This window comes from Pavona decussata, unplaced genomic scaffold (assembly GCF_977016875.1).
Source record: "Pavona decussata unplaced genomic scaffold, jaPavDecu1.1 SCAFFOLD_381, whole genome shotgun sequence".
NCBI lineage: Eukaryota > Metazoa > Cnidaria > Anthozoa > Scleractinia > Agariciidae > Pavona > Pavona decussata.
In genome coordinates, this window is record NW_028145755.1 from 1,184,386 (window position 1) to 1,200,650 (window position 16,265).

A 16,265-nucleotide genomic window follows, 5' to 3' on the forward strand; every position below is an offset into this window, starting at 1 on the left:
AAATTAGTTTCGCAGCACACGAGCTCACTGCACTCGGACTAAAACAAGGACGCTTTGAGGGTTTCAGTTGCGGTTGAATTAGCGGATATACGTAAAGAGAAATTTTAAAACATTTTTTGTACCAATTATCATAAGTATAAAGGTTATCAGGTTTACTACTTAATTTGGCAATCATTTGAGTGCGTATTTGGTTCTGCTTAAATGACGTAAATCTTGGGGCAAAACCCAAATGACATATGCCGCGCGCGCTGAATCCTTGTAAGACATCGCAGAAAGCTAATATTTAGAACTCAACACTGGATTAAGTTTAGTACATTATCAGTTAAACAGTGCAGATAGCTGATAATTAAGGGCTTCCGTTGAATTCGTAGTTAAGCCTCTTCCTGTTACAAATGCCACCAAAAATATCGATTTTCTAATCACCTAGCTTTAGATAAGGCGCGTGACGAATGTTATTGTTCTGATTATGAAGGGTCATTGTCAAAGCAACCCTTATTCAGCCGAATTAAAATGTATTTCCGTATAAGCTATTTAAGGAAGCCATTTGCTAAAGCGTAAATTGGAATCTGGACAATGAACTGTGTACAGCGTGTTTGAATAAACTGTTCGGCTAAGTGACATCGTGGTTAATCGAGCCAAATATTTATACAACAAACAACAACTATTTATGGCTTCACAGACCCGAATGTGACTTTTTCATCCCACTTCGGGCTCTTCTCTATTTCTACTCACCTGTCGAATCCTGAGGTTTCACGGATATTTCTTTTATACATTGAAATTATTTAAATATAAAGAGTTTCAGTCCGCCATTCGATTTTCATTGGCATCGATGACAGAAACACCCGAAATAGTTTGACCTAACCCCTGTTATCTGCACGAATTTACCCCAATTTGTTTAAACGATTCGTAATTAAATCGGAAAGTAAACAGCGTCAACTTGAACGCACTACTTAAAATTAAAAAGACACACTTTAAGTTTTTACTACACGCTCAAAACTTCATGTTGCGAAAAATAATATCTTTCAAATGATAGCTTTCATTTTAATGGTCACACTTAAGGATTTCATCCAAAGAATCAAAAGTTAGAACCAACTTGTTACAGCATAATAAACACCACCACTGGAAAGCGAAAGTACTGTCAATAGTTTTAATGTGATACATGTAGCTTTCATTTGAATGGTCACACTAAATTATTCTGTGTGCAGAATCAAAAGTTAGATCTATAGGACCTATAGTGTACGACATAATAAACTTAAAAGAAAATCAGTGCACTTGATAGCTTTCACTTAAATGGTTACACTTTAGGACTTCATACACAGAGACTAGCAAGATCAACCTTGTATAGCAGAGTATACTGCACGCCAACAGATAGCCGACTGCAAAAGCCTAAACAGCTTTCATTTAAATGGTCAGCACACTTGCGATTTCGTGACGAAGTGACCACCTTGCGAGAAACGCCAAACCAGTTGCCATAAAATCCGCTGAACGAAACGCTAGTGAAAAATTGAGACCTTTTGTGGCAAAATACATAGAGTGGTTAATATAAGCTAAGACTACAAGGAACAGGCACTCTAGAATTAGGCGTGCCGCGTAATTATAACCAGCTAGTTGTGTCACACAGCGGCCTTACGGCGACGGAACACAGTGGACTAAATTTTACTTGTTTTCTGTAACTTAACTCTGTTTAAGGTGGTCACCTTTCTAAGCGAGACAAATAAAATTGGTTACGCGGGTTTTCGCCTCAAAGCTGCTCAAAGAGAGTTAACTGTAATAAGAAAAATATTTTGTTCCTGTTTTATGGAAAATGATATTAATCACACGGTCGCTAAGGAATTCCCCACAAAATATCCAGAATTAGGCGTGCACAGCTTGACTTCCAAATTTCACTTGTTTTCTGTAACTTAACTCTGTTTAAAGTGGTCACCTTTCTCAGTAAGACAAATAAAGTTGGTCACGAGGATTTCCGTCTCAGAGAAAGTTAACTTTAATTGGAAAAATATTCTATTTCCATTTTTTATGGTCTGAATGAAATTAATCACGCTGTCACTGAGTGATGCCCAAAGGAGGCGTTGCTGGCTCCGTTGGTAAGCACATTCCTTCCTTCCTTCTTTCCTTCCTTTTACAGCAGGCAGTTGAAGGCGAAGCCTAAGCCCGGGCTATAAGATTCCGAAAAATTAACGGGCCACTTGTTCGGTGAAAATATGTAATTAAAATGACGTCAACCTCCTAATTACCAAGTCTGACCGCCCAACTGAGTCATCCAAACAAGAGAACAACCGGAAACCACATCGACAGATTACCCCAGAATGACGTTGTTACACTTTGGAATTTCATCCACAGACTAAAAAATTTGGGACCACCTTGTGCAGCATAATAAACAGCACCAGAGGAAAGTACTGCTCAGTAGCGTTCATTTGAATGGTCACACTTTAGGATTTCCATCCAAAACAGACTTAAAATGTTAGAACCACCTCGTACAGCATAATTAACAGCACCACACAAGAATGCCTTAAGGTATTCACCAAGAGATTTAAAAGCTGAAAACGTAATAAGTAATACGACAGAAAAGTATCTTGAGTTCTGAGGAGGGGGAGGGTGTTTATTGGGAGTGAAAAGATGAAGACGAAAACCTTTAACATGCAACACTGGTAAATCGAGAAATAAGTTTTCTGAAAGGAAAACTCTTAATGTTTTGTTTGCAAACATTCGCAAAAGTATCCATAAAGAAAATCACAGGTCAACCGAGGAAAACAAGGTACTTAACTCTGTCATTTGTTTTTGTTTCCCAGTCATTTATAAAGTTAATTATGACAATGATTGACCTCGGCTTTCTTTGTGACGTTGTGACTAAGCAGCAATTACGCCCTTTTTATGTAATTTAACCTGGCATTTCTTTTACTTTTTCAATTCTTTTTTCGTGCAGTTGACTAAACAAACCGTCTAGCTTTTCAAAATTGTTAAAAATATTAAACTATCTCAGCACCATAAAATAAAATAACTTCTTTACAGGCGACTTGGAGTTGTAGCATATCACCTCCCTTGCGTCATACAATCATTTATGAATAAAGGCCTCAAATGTAACAATTAAAACTTGCCGAACAGTGCTCTCCTACTGTCTGCCTGCCTGTGCAAGGTCGTTAAGCGTGTGGGTGAAAGATAGCAAGCAGTGGGCCGTACAAGGACTAGCTCTAATTTGGAAGTACTTTCATGTAGGACTGTCATGTACTATAGAGTAACTTTAAAAAGGGTTCAAACTTTAGAAATTGTGGACGAAATCCTAACGTGTGACCATTCAAATGAAAGCTACTGAGCAGAACTTCCCAGTGGTGCTATTTATTATGGTGTACAAGGTAGTTCTTACATTTGAGTCTGTGGGTGAAATCCTGAAGTGATCATTCAAATGAAAGCTGCTGAGCAGTACTTTCCTGTGGTACTGTTTATTATGCTGTACAAGGTGGCTCTAACGTTTGAGTCTGTGGATGAACTGATTCATCAAGTGTGACCATTCAAATGAAAGCTAAGGAGCACTTATTTACTTTCCCGTGGTATTGTTTATTATTCTTTACAAATTGGTCCCAACGTTTGCGTAGGTGGATGAAATCTTAAAGTATGACCAATATCGAACGAAAGCTACTGATCAGTACTTTCCTGTGGTGCTGTTTATGATGCTGTACAAGGTGGTTCTAATGAACAACAACAACAAAAATACTTTATTTCACCCCAGTCAGTGGATCAAATCAGTCGTCAGTAAAGTATGACACTGAGTAGCACTTTCCTGTAGTCTGTACTATGTACTAAATAAGGTGGCTCTAGCGTTTCAATTGTGAAATGATAGCTCGGCATGTGGCAAGAAAGTACGTCAATAGAGTAATAAGTTAAAGGGCTTAAAGGAGCGGGCCAGTTAAGGGGGTCAACATTACGGAAAAGGTTTTACACCATGAAAGAATATTATATATTCACTGAGGGACTAATCTGTGCTGGATACTATTTTAAGCGATTCTTTTACGTACATAGTGGGCACAAAAACAAACGATATTAAAGAAGAACAAAACGCGAAAGAAAGACTTGGACTAAAACTAATGCTATAAGATTTTATTCAAAGTTTAAAAGTGCAATATTTTTTTAGCGTTGGCTGACTCAGGATATTAATTTTTTAATCGCCCTGGAAATTTTGAGAACTCTCCAATGAAATGCCTGCTAACCATATTTAACTGTTCTGAGCTTGTTGTTGTCAATTTTAAAGTTCACGTTAGTTATTTTTCCATCATACTGGCTTGCTTACATACAAGCCAAGCCACTTTCCCACCCAGTTCGTAAACAAGTGAATTATAAAGACAGCCGAGTTTCCGGAGAAGACTTGAACGATATTGATAATATATCAAAGGATCAGTTCACAAAAACCCGACTATCACGTAGTCAGAATATTTCAACCGGTTGCCAAATGTAACAAAGAGGCCTATGAAATATTATTGGTTATCAAATGGAAGGTAAAGATGCTGACTTCTCCGTGGGTGCGTTGGTGCAGATTTTAAACCCACCCACTTCAATATCTGGACCCCGAAGCGTGGAGGACACCCACTTTGTTACCTGGACGAATACAACTAAACATGATGTATGGCATTGTGTTAGTCTCGCAAACCTCGCCAGTGAATTGACCTTATGAACATATGAACACAGTGGAATAAAGTCCACGAAACTGACCACCTACAAACTATTACTGTAAAAATAGGCGAGAATTTAAGCCAGATCTGAATGAACTACGGAAACCATTCAACGTAAATCCTGGGATTAAAACCTAGCAGTGTGGTAACAAAAAAAGTCCCGGATGGAAGCTCACCCGCAGGCCTGTAAAACCGCCAAATACCAACAGAGCGTCCGAACGTTGCCAAAAGAGGTCCTGTGCTGGCATTGGCTGGTTTGGCGGACACGTGACTAATTCGTGAACCACGTGGCTATCGTTTCGAGCTGAGCAGACAATTAAGTTTGGTGAGTGTGAGCCGCGCTGTTTTTTTGTTGATGTTTTTCATTTTTAAACCAGCCCCAAACTCGTAATTACATGTCGCCTTTCCACTAACTGTTTAGTATTTCATCCAGCAGTTTAACTACCAACCGATCTAACGATTCCATTCAGTAAAAACCAGTAATTAACTGTGTTTGCAAGGCGGACCACCGCGACAAAATAAAAGTACCGGATCCTGTCGTGAACGATCTAATCAGCAAAAAAATTGTAAAACAAATGATCTAAAAAAAGAGCAAGGCTGATTTCACGGTCAGGGAAGTATATTTTCCAACATTTCGAAAGGCACGGCCTTTCTTCTTCAGGGTATGTTTGAGACGATTCCATTGCCTGTATTCAGTAAATCGAGCAAATAATAAACAAATTGATGAATGATGATCATTTAATGAGGTTCATCATCATCATCTTTAATGAACTTCAATGTATAAACGCTAGCGATTTACAGAAAGGTCCTCTAAATCATTAAGCTAAAAAATAATCAACATTACCACTATAAACGTTAAAAACTTAAGATATCACAGTATTACACTCCCATCCGGACGATACGCCGCGTTTAATTCATCTGCCTATGGCATTCTTGGCTCCCTCATTACATGAAAATCATTTTAAAATATACAAAGGAAGGAAACATGAAAGGAACCAGCAAATAATCCATAACAATTAATTAGTCAAAAATAAGTGTAGCTTAACATTAAAGGTGGAGAAAAGATAGTTGTTTAGTTTTTACTGAAACGAGGTCGTGTAGAGGGTACGTTTCGAAAGCTCGACACTTCGACAGCGAACCGACCATTCTCCAACCCCTCCCCCTCCCCAAACGGGCCTTACCTTCGTTGACATAACGTCTCACTCTCCAAAAATGTGCATGATCCCCTAAAGCCTACAATGTTAAAAGGAATACCGTGCGTATTTACAAAGCTGACACTGAATTCTGTTCGGAGACTTGAGGACGAGCTATTGGGAACGTATTAATTCAGACGGAAAGCAGGATCGGTGGCATGTGAATACTAACGCCACAAAACAACCATGTAGCTGTTTACAGTGTATAGTATGACTTTCTTTTTCCATAAAAGAATTTTCATGGTGTGTTGATCCGGTTAAAACCAAGCCAGTTCAAAGTGTTTTACGCAAAAGCTTAAGAACGGATCGCTTCAGTGGCGCGGCGGTATTCCGGTACAATAGTCGCGCCGAATTAAATCAGCGCGCCCGCACAAGAGCTTTCCTACCATCCCACTTCAGAAATGTGTTTAAAATTAATTATAAGACTCCTCGGAAATACGCTGTCCCGGTTATAACAGTCAATACTAGCATATTATTTCGTCGATTCCGTGTTACAAGCTAACTGGTGCTTATAAACTGGGCAGTATGCTCAATTCTCCCTTTCCGAATGAGTATTGCCCTTCCACTGCTAAATTTGACACTTATTTTTGAGAAACATCCGAGGTAGTTAATATATCACCAGATGTAGTGCTCGAGCCCCGTCATGTAGTTTCCCGATGCTTTTTGCCTTTGGCAAAGATAAATTCCTAAAGAATTACGTTTTCACATTCTTAATTTCTTTCAACGGCATTTCTTTGTTTTCTCCGTTGAATATAATATCATTTGCCTTAATTACAGACCCCTCGGCTTGTTTCGGTGCTTTGCGCAATTGGTCACCATTGTTTAAAACAAGGCGTGGTCGATTCAAGGAGACGAAGGACCGGAGACATCTCAACTCCGCCTTAAAAAACAATATTAAACAATGAACCATTTCAAAAGTTATCTACTTGAAATAGATTAATCTGCAAATCTTAATATAACCACAAGAATAATGTTTTGTAGTCTACAATCAGATATACTAAGGTTTTTTTTTTTCTACTAACCGTCTACAATAGGATTGTGTTTCGAAAGTAGAAGTTTCCCACGTTAGTCACAGAGCGAGGATGAGGGAAAAATATGGTACTGTCTGTGCATTGTTCCGCCTACATGTAGATGTTTTGATTCTTTCTCGAGAATCATGGAATAGTCCTAAAATATGAATTCTCTTTGCGGTATCCGTCATATCTAAAAGGCTCTCATGTATTTCTTGTCCCCGTTTAGTTAGTTCTCGGAAATGGTTGGTACAGAATGAAAACAGTGTGAGCATTTAAAATTAAGACCTAAAAATGGTATCGGTATCGAACAAATATTCTGTTCTAGACTGGGCGTTGTTTTCCAAGCGGTTTATAACTTAGTAATTCCACCCGCAGTCAATGCTTCAGCAAATGTTTAAGTGTTTGTTTGATCATTAGTAGCTTGTTAAAAATAGACTCGCAAGAAAGAAAAATAAGTCACGACTTAATTGCATATTACGACGCGAGGTGGTTCAATACGAACGCGCCATTAATAACACGCGAATTTAGGCTCAAACGGCATTTTGCGTCCTTTTTTTTTGGGGGGGGGGGGGGGGGATTGATATCTACAGAGTGGCACAGTTGAACTGTGAACAGCTCGCAGTCCTGACCAAGCTTGGACCATTAAAAGCATTATTTACTTAAGTTCATGTTAGCCCTTTGCACTTTATTTAAAATACGTCTTATATATCAGACCGGAGACTTATTTTCTCCCACAAACGGCCCCTTAATATTTTATCCTACGCGCACGCACTAGCATATCATTATGTAAAAAATCAACAAGAAACAAATGATGTCTGTTAAGCTGGCTATAGTTTTAATAAGTGAAATAAAAACGAAACTTCACACCCGATTACGGAAACGGCTCTTGTGATACATAACTGGTATTCTGGATAACGCAACTTAATCACTTGCGAGACGGGGGGATTCAGACCCGCGACCTCTGCAAAAACATTGCGGAGTCTACTAACTGAGAAAACAACCCAACTAGACTTCAACTGGGAGGTGGTCAATTTGGAATTCGAAATATACCCGTGGAAGGTGAAAAGACGACTTGAAATATATATTTCACTTCAACAAAGTCATACGCGGCCATTTCACGTCACTGATTGCCTGATGAAGACCACAACAGTTAGCGGTCAAAACGATGCGGTCCACCCCAAAGTCCTGGTGACGAGATTTCAGTTCATGTACGAGCTGATCACGTTTCATTCACGTGTTGATAATAGGGAGCTTAAGCAGCGACGACGGCAACGGCAACGAAAACGTCACCTGAAAATATAACTTTATTTCATTTGTGCTACTTCGCGATTACTTCAACTCGCTCAACTTCTACAGAAACGGCAAACTATCCAGGAACCAAATTGGTAGGAGTGGCGTTCAAGTTAAGAAAGAAAATGAAATATCACACCGTCATGTGCTCACGTTCTCTAAAAAACCTAGAATTTGGTTATTTCACGTTGTTGTTTTGCAGAGGACAGCAAAGAAATATACCAAAATGTAAAACGCAAATGCAGAGCGATTGTTTTTGCTCATTAAACCCGTTGTTTTGTGGCGTTGTCGTTGTCGTCGCCGTCGTCGTTGCTTAAACTCCCGGCTAATGTAGCAAAAACGAGGCGGGACTGGGGATAACATTCACATGACCAATTGATGCACGAGCAGATCACGTTTTGATAAAATAACATGAACGAGGCGGGACTGGGGATACAATTGCCGAATTTATGCACGAGTTGACCACGTGTTGGTTGAGCGCTAGACAATTATTATATTACCCTGATCATATTGTGGCAAAACGCGAGCTTTTGGCGAGAGGCATGGAAATGAATGAATTGGTTTTGAACAGGGGAAATATAAACTGATTTATTTTCGCATTTGCTTCCTTTTGGTTTAAAGAAAGAAAAGACCACATTGAACAGGTCAAGATATTCTGAGTTATTTATAATTAGCATGTACATAAACATTCGCTTATATTGTCGCCTAGATACAAAAATTGGCTCTCAGCTTGTTTCAACCACATCATTTGTATTGGTTCGAGTCTTTACTTTACTTTTTAAACAGCTCAATATTGCCGGCTTCAACCGAGTCGATTTGATTTTATTCATTTTTTTAACTTGCATAAATTGGCATGCAACAATATATACATTTTCCAAAACAAGAACTGCAAGCTTAACGATACTTTCGTTTTCTGAGCTCTTTGAACCATACTTTTAGACATCAATGCAGTTCTCAGTTTTGTAAATAACAAGACAGTGTAATTGCTTACCAAAAGAGTCAAAAATCGGGACAGGAAGTGGTCTCTAGATTTATGAAATTTTGAAGTACTCAATTGTAATTATTGATACTTTTTTCCTGATTTACCGTTTATTATCTTGTCTGTAGTGGTTCTAACATTTCGATCTGTGGATGATATCCTGAAGTGCAATCTTTCAAATGAAAGTTTCTCATCGGTACAGTCATGTGCTCTTAAACTGTCGGTTTGTTATACTGTAATAGGTGTTTCTTTTTAACTTTAGATATTTTAGGATTTGTCAACCAAAACGATCCCACAATTCATCGCTCGTTCCAGCCTCAGACGTTTCTATATTAGACAATGAGATAACTGTTAACAAGAAATACACCACACGCTAATTTGAACATGCCTAACATTTTTAATGATTCATTACATTTCTTATTAGTAATCTAGAATCCAGTGTAACCGACGGTGTCTTGTAATTATCGATAGCAAGCCTTTCAAAATTCTAAGGAAAAAGAGAGAGAAATAATAGTTATGAATTTAACTAAGTTTGCGATTCAATTCAATTCAATATAATTGATATTCAATTCAATTGGTTCGATTAGGCATCAAGGGCCAGATTCACGAATCTTTGCTAAGTTTATCCTATGTATTGTGTCTATTGTTGGACTAACAATAGTCTGAATGTAAATATATGAAACATACATTTTGAACTGCGAATGAAAGATCAAATAGAAGAAAGATCCTCGCAGTTAGTACGCAGCTTAAGCAGTTGCGAAAAGAAAGCCTGGAAAAAAAAACTGCTTAAGTTGCGAACTAACTGCGAGGATCTTCCTACTTTTAATTTTGCAATAGTCTATTGCTAATAAACAATACTTAGACTGAATACATTATAACGAAATCTTCGTGACTCTGTCCCAGGATTAGAGAAAAATGATGGCTTTAAATGGTATATCGTACACGAACATTGTAGGTTTATAAAAGGCAGGTTTAATATAGGCAAGAAAAAGCACTTATGCCGAAAGTAAAGAAAAAACTAATTATGAAATATCTTATTAGACTGTAGTTTTCAATGTAAAGTGGAGTAACTAAAATAAATGTTTCAAGAAAATCTGTCTTAAAAGTAGTCAATAAGGACCTGATTTCTAACAACTTCCCATCCCTATTCCTCCTCGTTAATTATTTCGGTTTTCTTCTTTTTCCCGTTAAGACTCTTGGTGATCGCGCATTCATGTTTGAAAACGCTCTTCCTTTGGTCATTTGGTTTACAACAAGTCTCTCTTCCTTTAAAAGTTAAAGTTAAGACTTTTTTAAATTAGGAAAGCCTTCAAATGAGTTTCACACTGAGGCTGTAAAGCGTATTAGAGCATTTTATGGTTAATTCGCTATATAAGTATTTTATTTATTTATATATTTTGATTATTATTGTAATTATTTTCTTTAATGAATGCTTTGTGTCTTATCATTATTGCATATATTTTAAGTATAGATTTTTCCCTATTATTTTAAATCTCCATAAAAAAAACAGCAACTCCCTATCCCATTAAATTATGATATTTCTGATTAATGTTCTTACCATTTTCATTTTCCTTCATCCTTAAATGTGCTCATTGATCCAGTTGATATAGGAACTCACTCGCGCATACACTGCGTACTTTCTCTTGGGGCACACATACCCTGTCACCCACGAGGCCGCTCCACGAAGGACCCACCGACCATTCTCGAAGCACGACAGAGGTCCACCGCTGTCGCCATGACAGACACTACTGCCTTGACCTCCCAAGCAAACATTCGCGCTGTCTTCCAGCTTCCATGCTGCTGAACCCATCATTTTTCTGCAGTCATTGAATGTGGCCAGCGGAGCTAAAGCCTGTTTCAGGCGCTTCGCAGTTACGGTAATGATGGGCCTCGTTCTGCCCCAGCCTTGTAAGCGAAAAGGATTTTAGACTACTTTTGAGACTTTTTTCTTTGAAAATATTCGTAAACGTTTAGTAGTAGTACATTCGAATGCTTGGTTTTATCAAGAGTTGAAAAGGAATATTGGCCACCGTAAAGAGATTCGAGTGCTTTATCAAATTTTATCGCTACTCTTAGCAGTGTTTACAATACAAGTGCTAGTGGGGCTGAGCATTGAACTTCACAAAGAAATAATTTATACTAAACATAACATGGTTAAAAATTCCAATTGGCAGGAGGCAGGTCAGCTGGCTTTTTACAAGCTCAGCTGAGGAGTTGAACTCGGGGCTACCGAGAAACAACTCCAGCTAGCGGTCAGGGCCCAGTTGCTCGAAGCATGGTTAGTGCTAACCGGGGTTAAATGCCATGACAACCTATAGGTTTTAATAGCTCTTAGCCAATGGTTAGCGCTAACCATGCTTCGAGCAACTCAGCCCAGAGCGGGACATGAACCCGGGATCTCCGGATTCCAAGTCCAGCGCCCTAACCGCTCTCCCTCCTCATTGGAATAGGCGAATCTTTGCTGACGTCATTGTTTACATTTTTCCTCATTAGCATACGACTTAATTCATAGAAGCCGTGACCGTATATATGAACTAAATGCAAAAGTTGAAAGAGCTGATTAAGTTGAGCAATTCGTGCAATTTTCAGCTCTTTGCAAGCAACATTGAGGGAAATATCAGCCATCAAAAACTGCGAAATTGCTGGGTGGCAAAAACGTTGATGAGCCATACATTCTCTTTAAAATTTCGAGTTTTTAGAAGAGAATTTCTCCGAAACCATTCTATGTACTGAGCTCAAATTATCAGAGAAAACTGAAACTTTTATGCCCTTTTAATATTCAGAGTTCCTATTTTATTAGCGTCATCAGATGGTGATAAGCATATGTTAATAAGGGCAAAAAGTGTAAGCAAAGATTCGCCTATAACCTGTAGCTGTTTCGGTGTAGATTTGACTGTACAATTTCTCACCTGTGACATAACACCGTGTTCCTAGCCTAACTCGTGAGCCGTGAGGCGGAAGACAAATGGTGTTCACTTTCTTGCCAAGTCTTGCGGGGCGCGACAACTTTAGGACGGCTACGTCGTGTTTAAGCGACCATGCATCGAACTTTGGATAGACTTCAACACTTGACACATCATATGATTCGCCATCTCTCACCTTATCATGGGCTCCTAATAAAACATATCATCAATTTATTAATTCCATTTGTAAGTTATTACGTTCCACGTACAAAGAACGCACTCCTAATGCAGATTGGAATCGAGATTGTAAGGAACAACGTTGAATGAATGGTTCTTGGGACGCGTATCTGGCATTCCCCGCAGATTTTGCAGAGGCGGATGACATCATCACCAACTTGGCGAAGAAGAGAGAGCCTGGTGACATCGAACGCACTCCCTTTTCTTTGATTATTACTAGTTTTAAAGCCATTCCTTGTTTTCTCTTAGTGTCAATTTTACAAGAAACATGAAGCATGAAACATGAGAGAAAAATCTGCCCACGCACCGCGAGTATTCGTGTGCACGGTTGACAATCCGCACGAAGAATCACTTTGCGCGCGCGGCAATTTGCTTAGCGTTCCGGCGAATACCACTGATTGTTTATAGATGAAAAAAGTGGGAAGAATGGGAAAGATTGCGCAAATCTACCGTTTGTTAGTAACCTTCGCAAGTTTCAAATAAGACCAAATGCTGGACCAACCTTCCTGCCGAACGATAATTGAAAGAAGAAAAATTGGCCACATGAAGTTAGCCTCTGCACGAGCAATCGAGTTATTGTGATTAGTGCCTAAATTAAACTCTCCTATTTTTTATGTACTAACTAAAGCAAAGAACTATTTTGGCAAAAAGGTTGGCACTTGGCGGCAGCAAAGAGTATGCGCTGACTACTCAAGTAAGGCGTGTCCTTTGTATGGGCCTTAGAAGGTGGCTGGTAGCAGAATGTACATAGATTCGCCAGATTACAAATTATTTCTTACCTAAAATGATTTTGTATCGTTTAGGATCAGGGCTAGACATGACACAATGAGCTGCGGTGACGAGCAAGTCCGGAGAGACGAGAGATGCGCCGCAAATATGACCCCCATCGAAGCGTAGAGAGGCCTGCCAAGGCCATGAATGAGGGGTGGCTTCTTCACCGCCACGAATACGGGCCCCAAAGGGACGTATTCCACAGGCTGAAAGAGATATCATATGACAATTTATTAAAAAGTGTGTTTCGTCAGCCTCGGTATGTTGTTTAGAAAATTAGTTCCTTGGTGGTTTTACTTGGATCATGAAGTTTTGATAAGAATATTGGCAATTCCTGGAAAGTGATTATAAATAGCAACTGTAACTGAGAAGCAAACTGTAAGTCACCAGGAGTGTAAAACTTAAAATAACGCGCCCAAAAATTCTTCCATATCTAAGTATGTGGAGGGTAGGGTTTTGGAACTTAAAGTGCGAAATTTAGTTGAAATATTACGCGACCACAGCAACAGTTTTCTTTAACCTCTCTTTCACAGTACGGGATTCAAACTTGGTACACGTTTTTCGAACATCCCGGAACCCATAAGCATTTTCTTCAAATCACCTGATATTGTATCAGTTCAAACTTGCCAATGTGTTAAATAAATCGATAAGGATCTTCAAATTTGGCTTTCAAAATCACTAATGATAGCATCACCGTTGAGGGACTTTGTGCCACGTTAATTGGTTTCCGTGGCCGGTAAGTTATCGGAACGTTAAATAAAGGTCTCTGGTCGCATTACAGAATAACATGCTTACCTAACTGCGTTAGCTTGCTCTTAAAGACTAAAATTCACCGATTATAAATTTAAAAAAAGCTGCAAACTGTAAGTTAAAAGAGAAACATTTTTAGTGCATGATTAACATTTTAAATCTTACCTTCCGATATTGAAGGGGCGAAAATTGACACCAAAAAGCTGGTTATAAGAAGCATTTCTTTTGAGATGGTTGAACTGACCTGGAACAGTGAACACATTAGAAGCAACGGCGGTATTGCCCCGCCATTTAGAAGTGCTGAGGGTGTCACGTGACTATGAGTCAGCTTTACGGTAATGTTTACACAGGCTTCTGATGAAGAAGTTTTTCATTAGCACGTACAAATTCTAATAACAATTTTAATGTTCGAAATTTCTTTTAATTTGAATAGAACAATCTTTGTTTATTTTTGGTCCGACTTCACAGCTTTAAGAAAAGCCGCGAAACACTTTTAACCGTAACTAATTTGAGTTAAAACTTTTCACTCGCTATGAAAAGAAACTTGTATTTGTCCCTACAGTTATTAACTTGAATTAATAAGACTCTTCCATTCACTTCCCATAATTATTAATTTTGTGCCATAGAAGATTAAGCAAACGTTTCCCCGTGGCAAATAGAGAGAAAGCAACGACCACGGCGACGGCAACAACAATCTCAAAAAGCAATAGGCTAATTAGCAAAAACAGCAACTCTGCACGTGCATTTCTTTGCCGTCACTGCACGACTGTGAAATTTCCTGATCGATGGCACGTTATGCGAATTTTTCTTTATCTTTCTAAACTTGGGTGCAGTTTTCAAGAATTCAACTCCAGGAAATCTCATTTACATCTGACATTTAAAGCGAGTTGGAATAATCGCGAGGACGTTTGAAAAAACGAATCTCACCGATCTCACGTTTGCCGTTTTATTTGCCGTAAACACGATTCTATAAATTGTTAGCACAGGTCACCAGCACGTAATATAAGAGTCTGTATGGTGTTCAAATTCGATCTAAAATTAAATAATATTCCCTCAAAAAACCTACAACAATTACAATAAAGTCTTAAAAAGCTCACCTGGTGTGTTTTACTGTATGTTCATGGCTTCTCAGAGCTTCCGAAAGCCGTTTTGAGCGGTTTATCTTTGACCTGTCATTTGAGGAGAACACTTCGAAAACCTCGCTCAAGCACACACTTTCCTGCCTCACCATATGCCAAGAAGGATGATGTGTGGTCCTTCCCGAGCAACTCATTCACTGGGAAGTTCATTTACTTGAGGCACAGGCCTTCGCTAAAACAAAGTTGAATTCAAATCGGGCGCCATTTTTGCCGCGGACAAGCCGTGTAGCTGGAATTCCACGTCAAAACTCACGGTCAAAACTGGGCACGAGTACTAAAATTTTCCCGACTGGGGAAGTCCACGTGAAACATTTTTAAATAAAAAAGTCAAAACTGGCAACAGAGTATGAATTGACTTTATTATTATTATTATACTTTTTTATATGAATTAATTTTCTTGAACTAATACGCAATTTTCCGACTCATAAATCTTGTGCAGGGTGTCCAGACTATATCCTGGGTGACCGAATTTTCCACAAAACGTTTAGTTTGGTCATTATTTACGTTGTTGTTTTGCTGAGAACGGCAAAGAAATGTACCAAAGTTTTGGGCGCATGTGCTGAGTCTCATTGTTTTGCTCATTAATAAATTGTTTTTTACCGTTTTGGCAAAACGTTTCATTTTCTTTCTTGACTTGGCATCGTTCCTACTAATTCAGTAACTCTAGCTGGATACTTTGAACACTTTGTACATCATATATGCATCCGTCTTAGCATTCGTGTGCTTGAGTTTCAATAGAATTACAGCGAAGTTTTCGAAGTGCTCTCCTCAAATGAAGGCTCAAAATGGACTTCAAGTTTTCCAACCTTCTCATTGCATCACAGTGCTGGACGTGGATCAGCCGCTCAAAACAGCTTTCGGAAGCTCTGAGAAGCCATAAAAACACGGCATCACACACCAGGTGAGGTTTTTTTTTTTTTTTTTTTTTAATGAATATGATTTATAAAATATACACAAAATTTTCTGATCATAATGATCAGAAACAATTACTTTTTATTTTGAAAGCTGGGCATATTTACCGCAAAGCAAACAACTTAGCTTTAGTTTGATGCTGTTTCACCTGGTAAAGGTGTTTGTCGGTTAAATTACACACCTGAAAACTCATGACAAACAAGACTCAGACTTGTAAATTATAGATAAATAATTACTATATTACATTTTTACAAAAATGGTACCATTGCCTTGTTCACAAGCGCCAACGCATTTCGCGGAAAGAGCGGGAAAATGGGATTCATGCGATTGTCCCACAACCCCATGCGCACCATGTCTCATGACGAGGCAGATATACCACAGGCGCTCTATGAAAATTAAAATGTTAATGCGCGGACT

The 16,265-nt window shown here is 38.7% G+C and overlaps 1 protein-coding gene across 2 annotated transcripts; it reads right to left on the reverse strand.

Moving 5' to 3' along the window:
• Positions 1 to 9,513: 9,513 nt before the first annotated feature.
• On the reverse strand, positions 9,514 to 15,390 carry LOC146452001 (chymotrypsin-like protease CTRL-1). Of its 2 annotated transcripts, XM_085098416.1 has the most exons (5): positions 14,895 to 15,390; positions 13,056 to 13,253; positions 12,046 to 12,249; positions 10,695 to 11,041; positions 9,514 to 9,623 (listed from the first exon to the last, which is right to left on the reverse strand). In XM_085098416.1, exons 2-4 carry the CDS (start codon positions 13,093 to 13,095, stop codon positions 10,716 to 10,718), a joined length of 570 nt encoding a protein of 189 aa, XP_084954542.1. In that variant the 5' UTR covers positions 13,096 to 13,253; positions 14,895 to 15,390; the 3' UTR covers positions 9,514 to 9,623; positions 10,695 to 10,715. The 2 variants fall into 2 exon arrangements, with proteins under 2 accessions (XP_084954542.1, XP_084954541.1); XM_085098415.1 differs by lacking the exon at positions 14,895 to 15,390 and having other exon boundaries at positions 13,056 to 14,432.
• Positions 15,391 to 16,265: the final 875 nt, after the last annotated feature.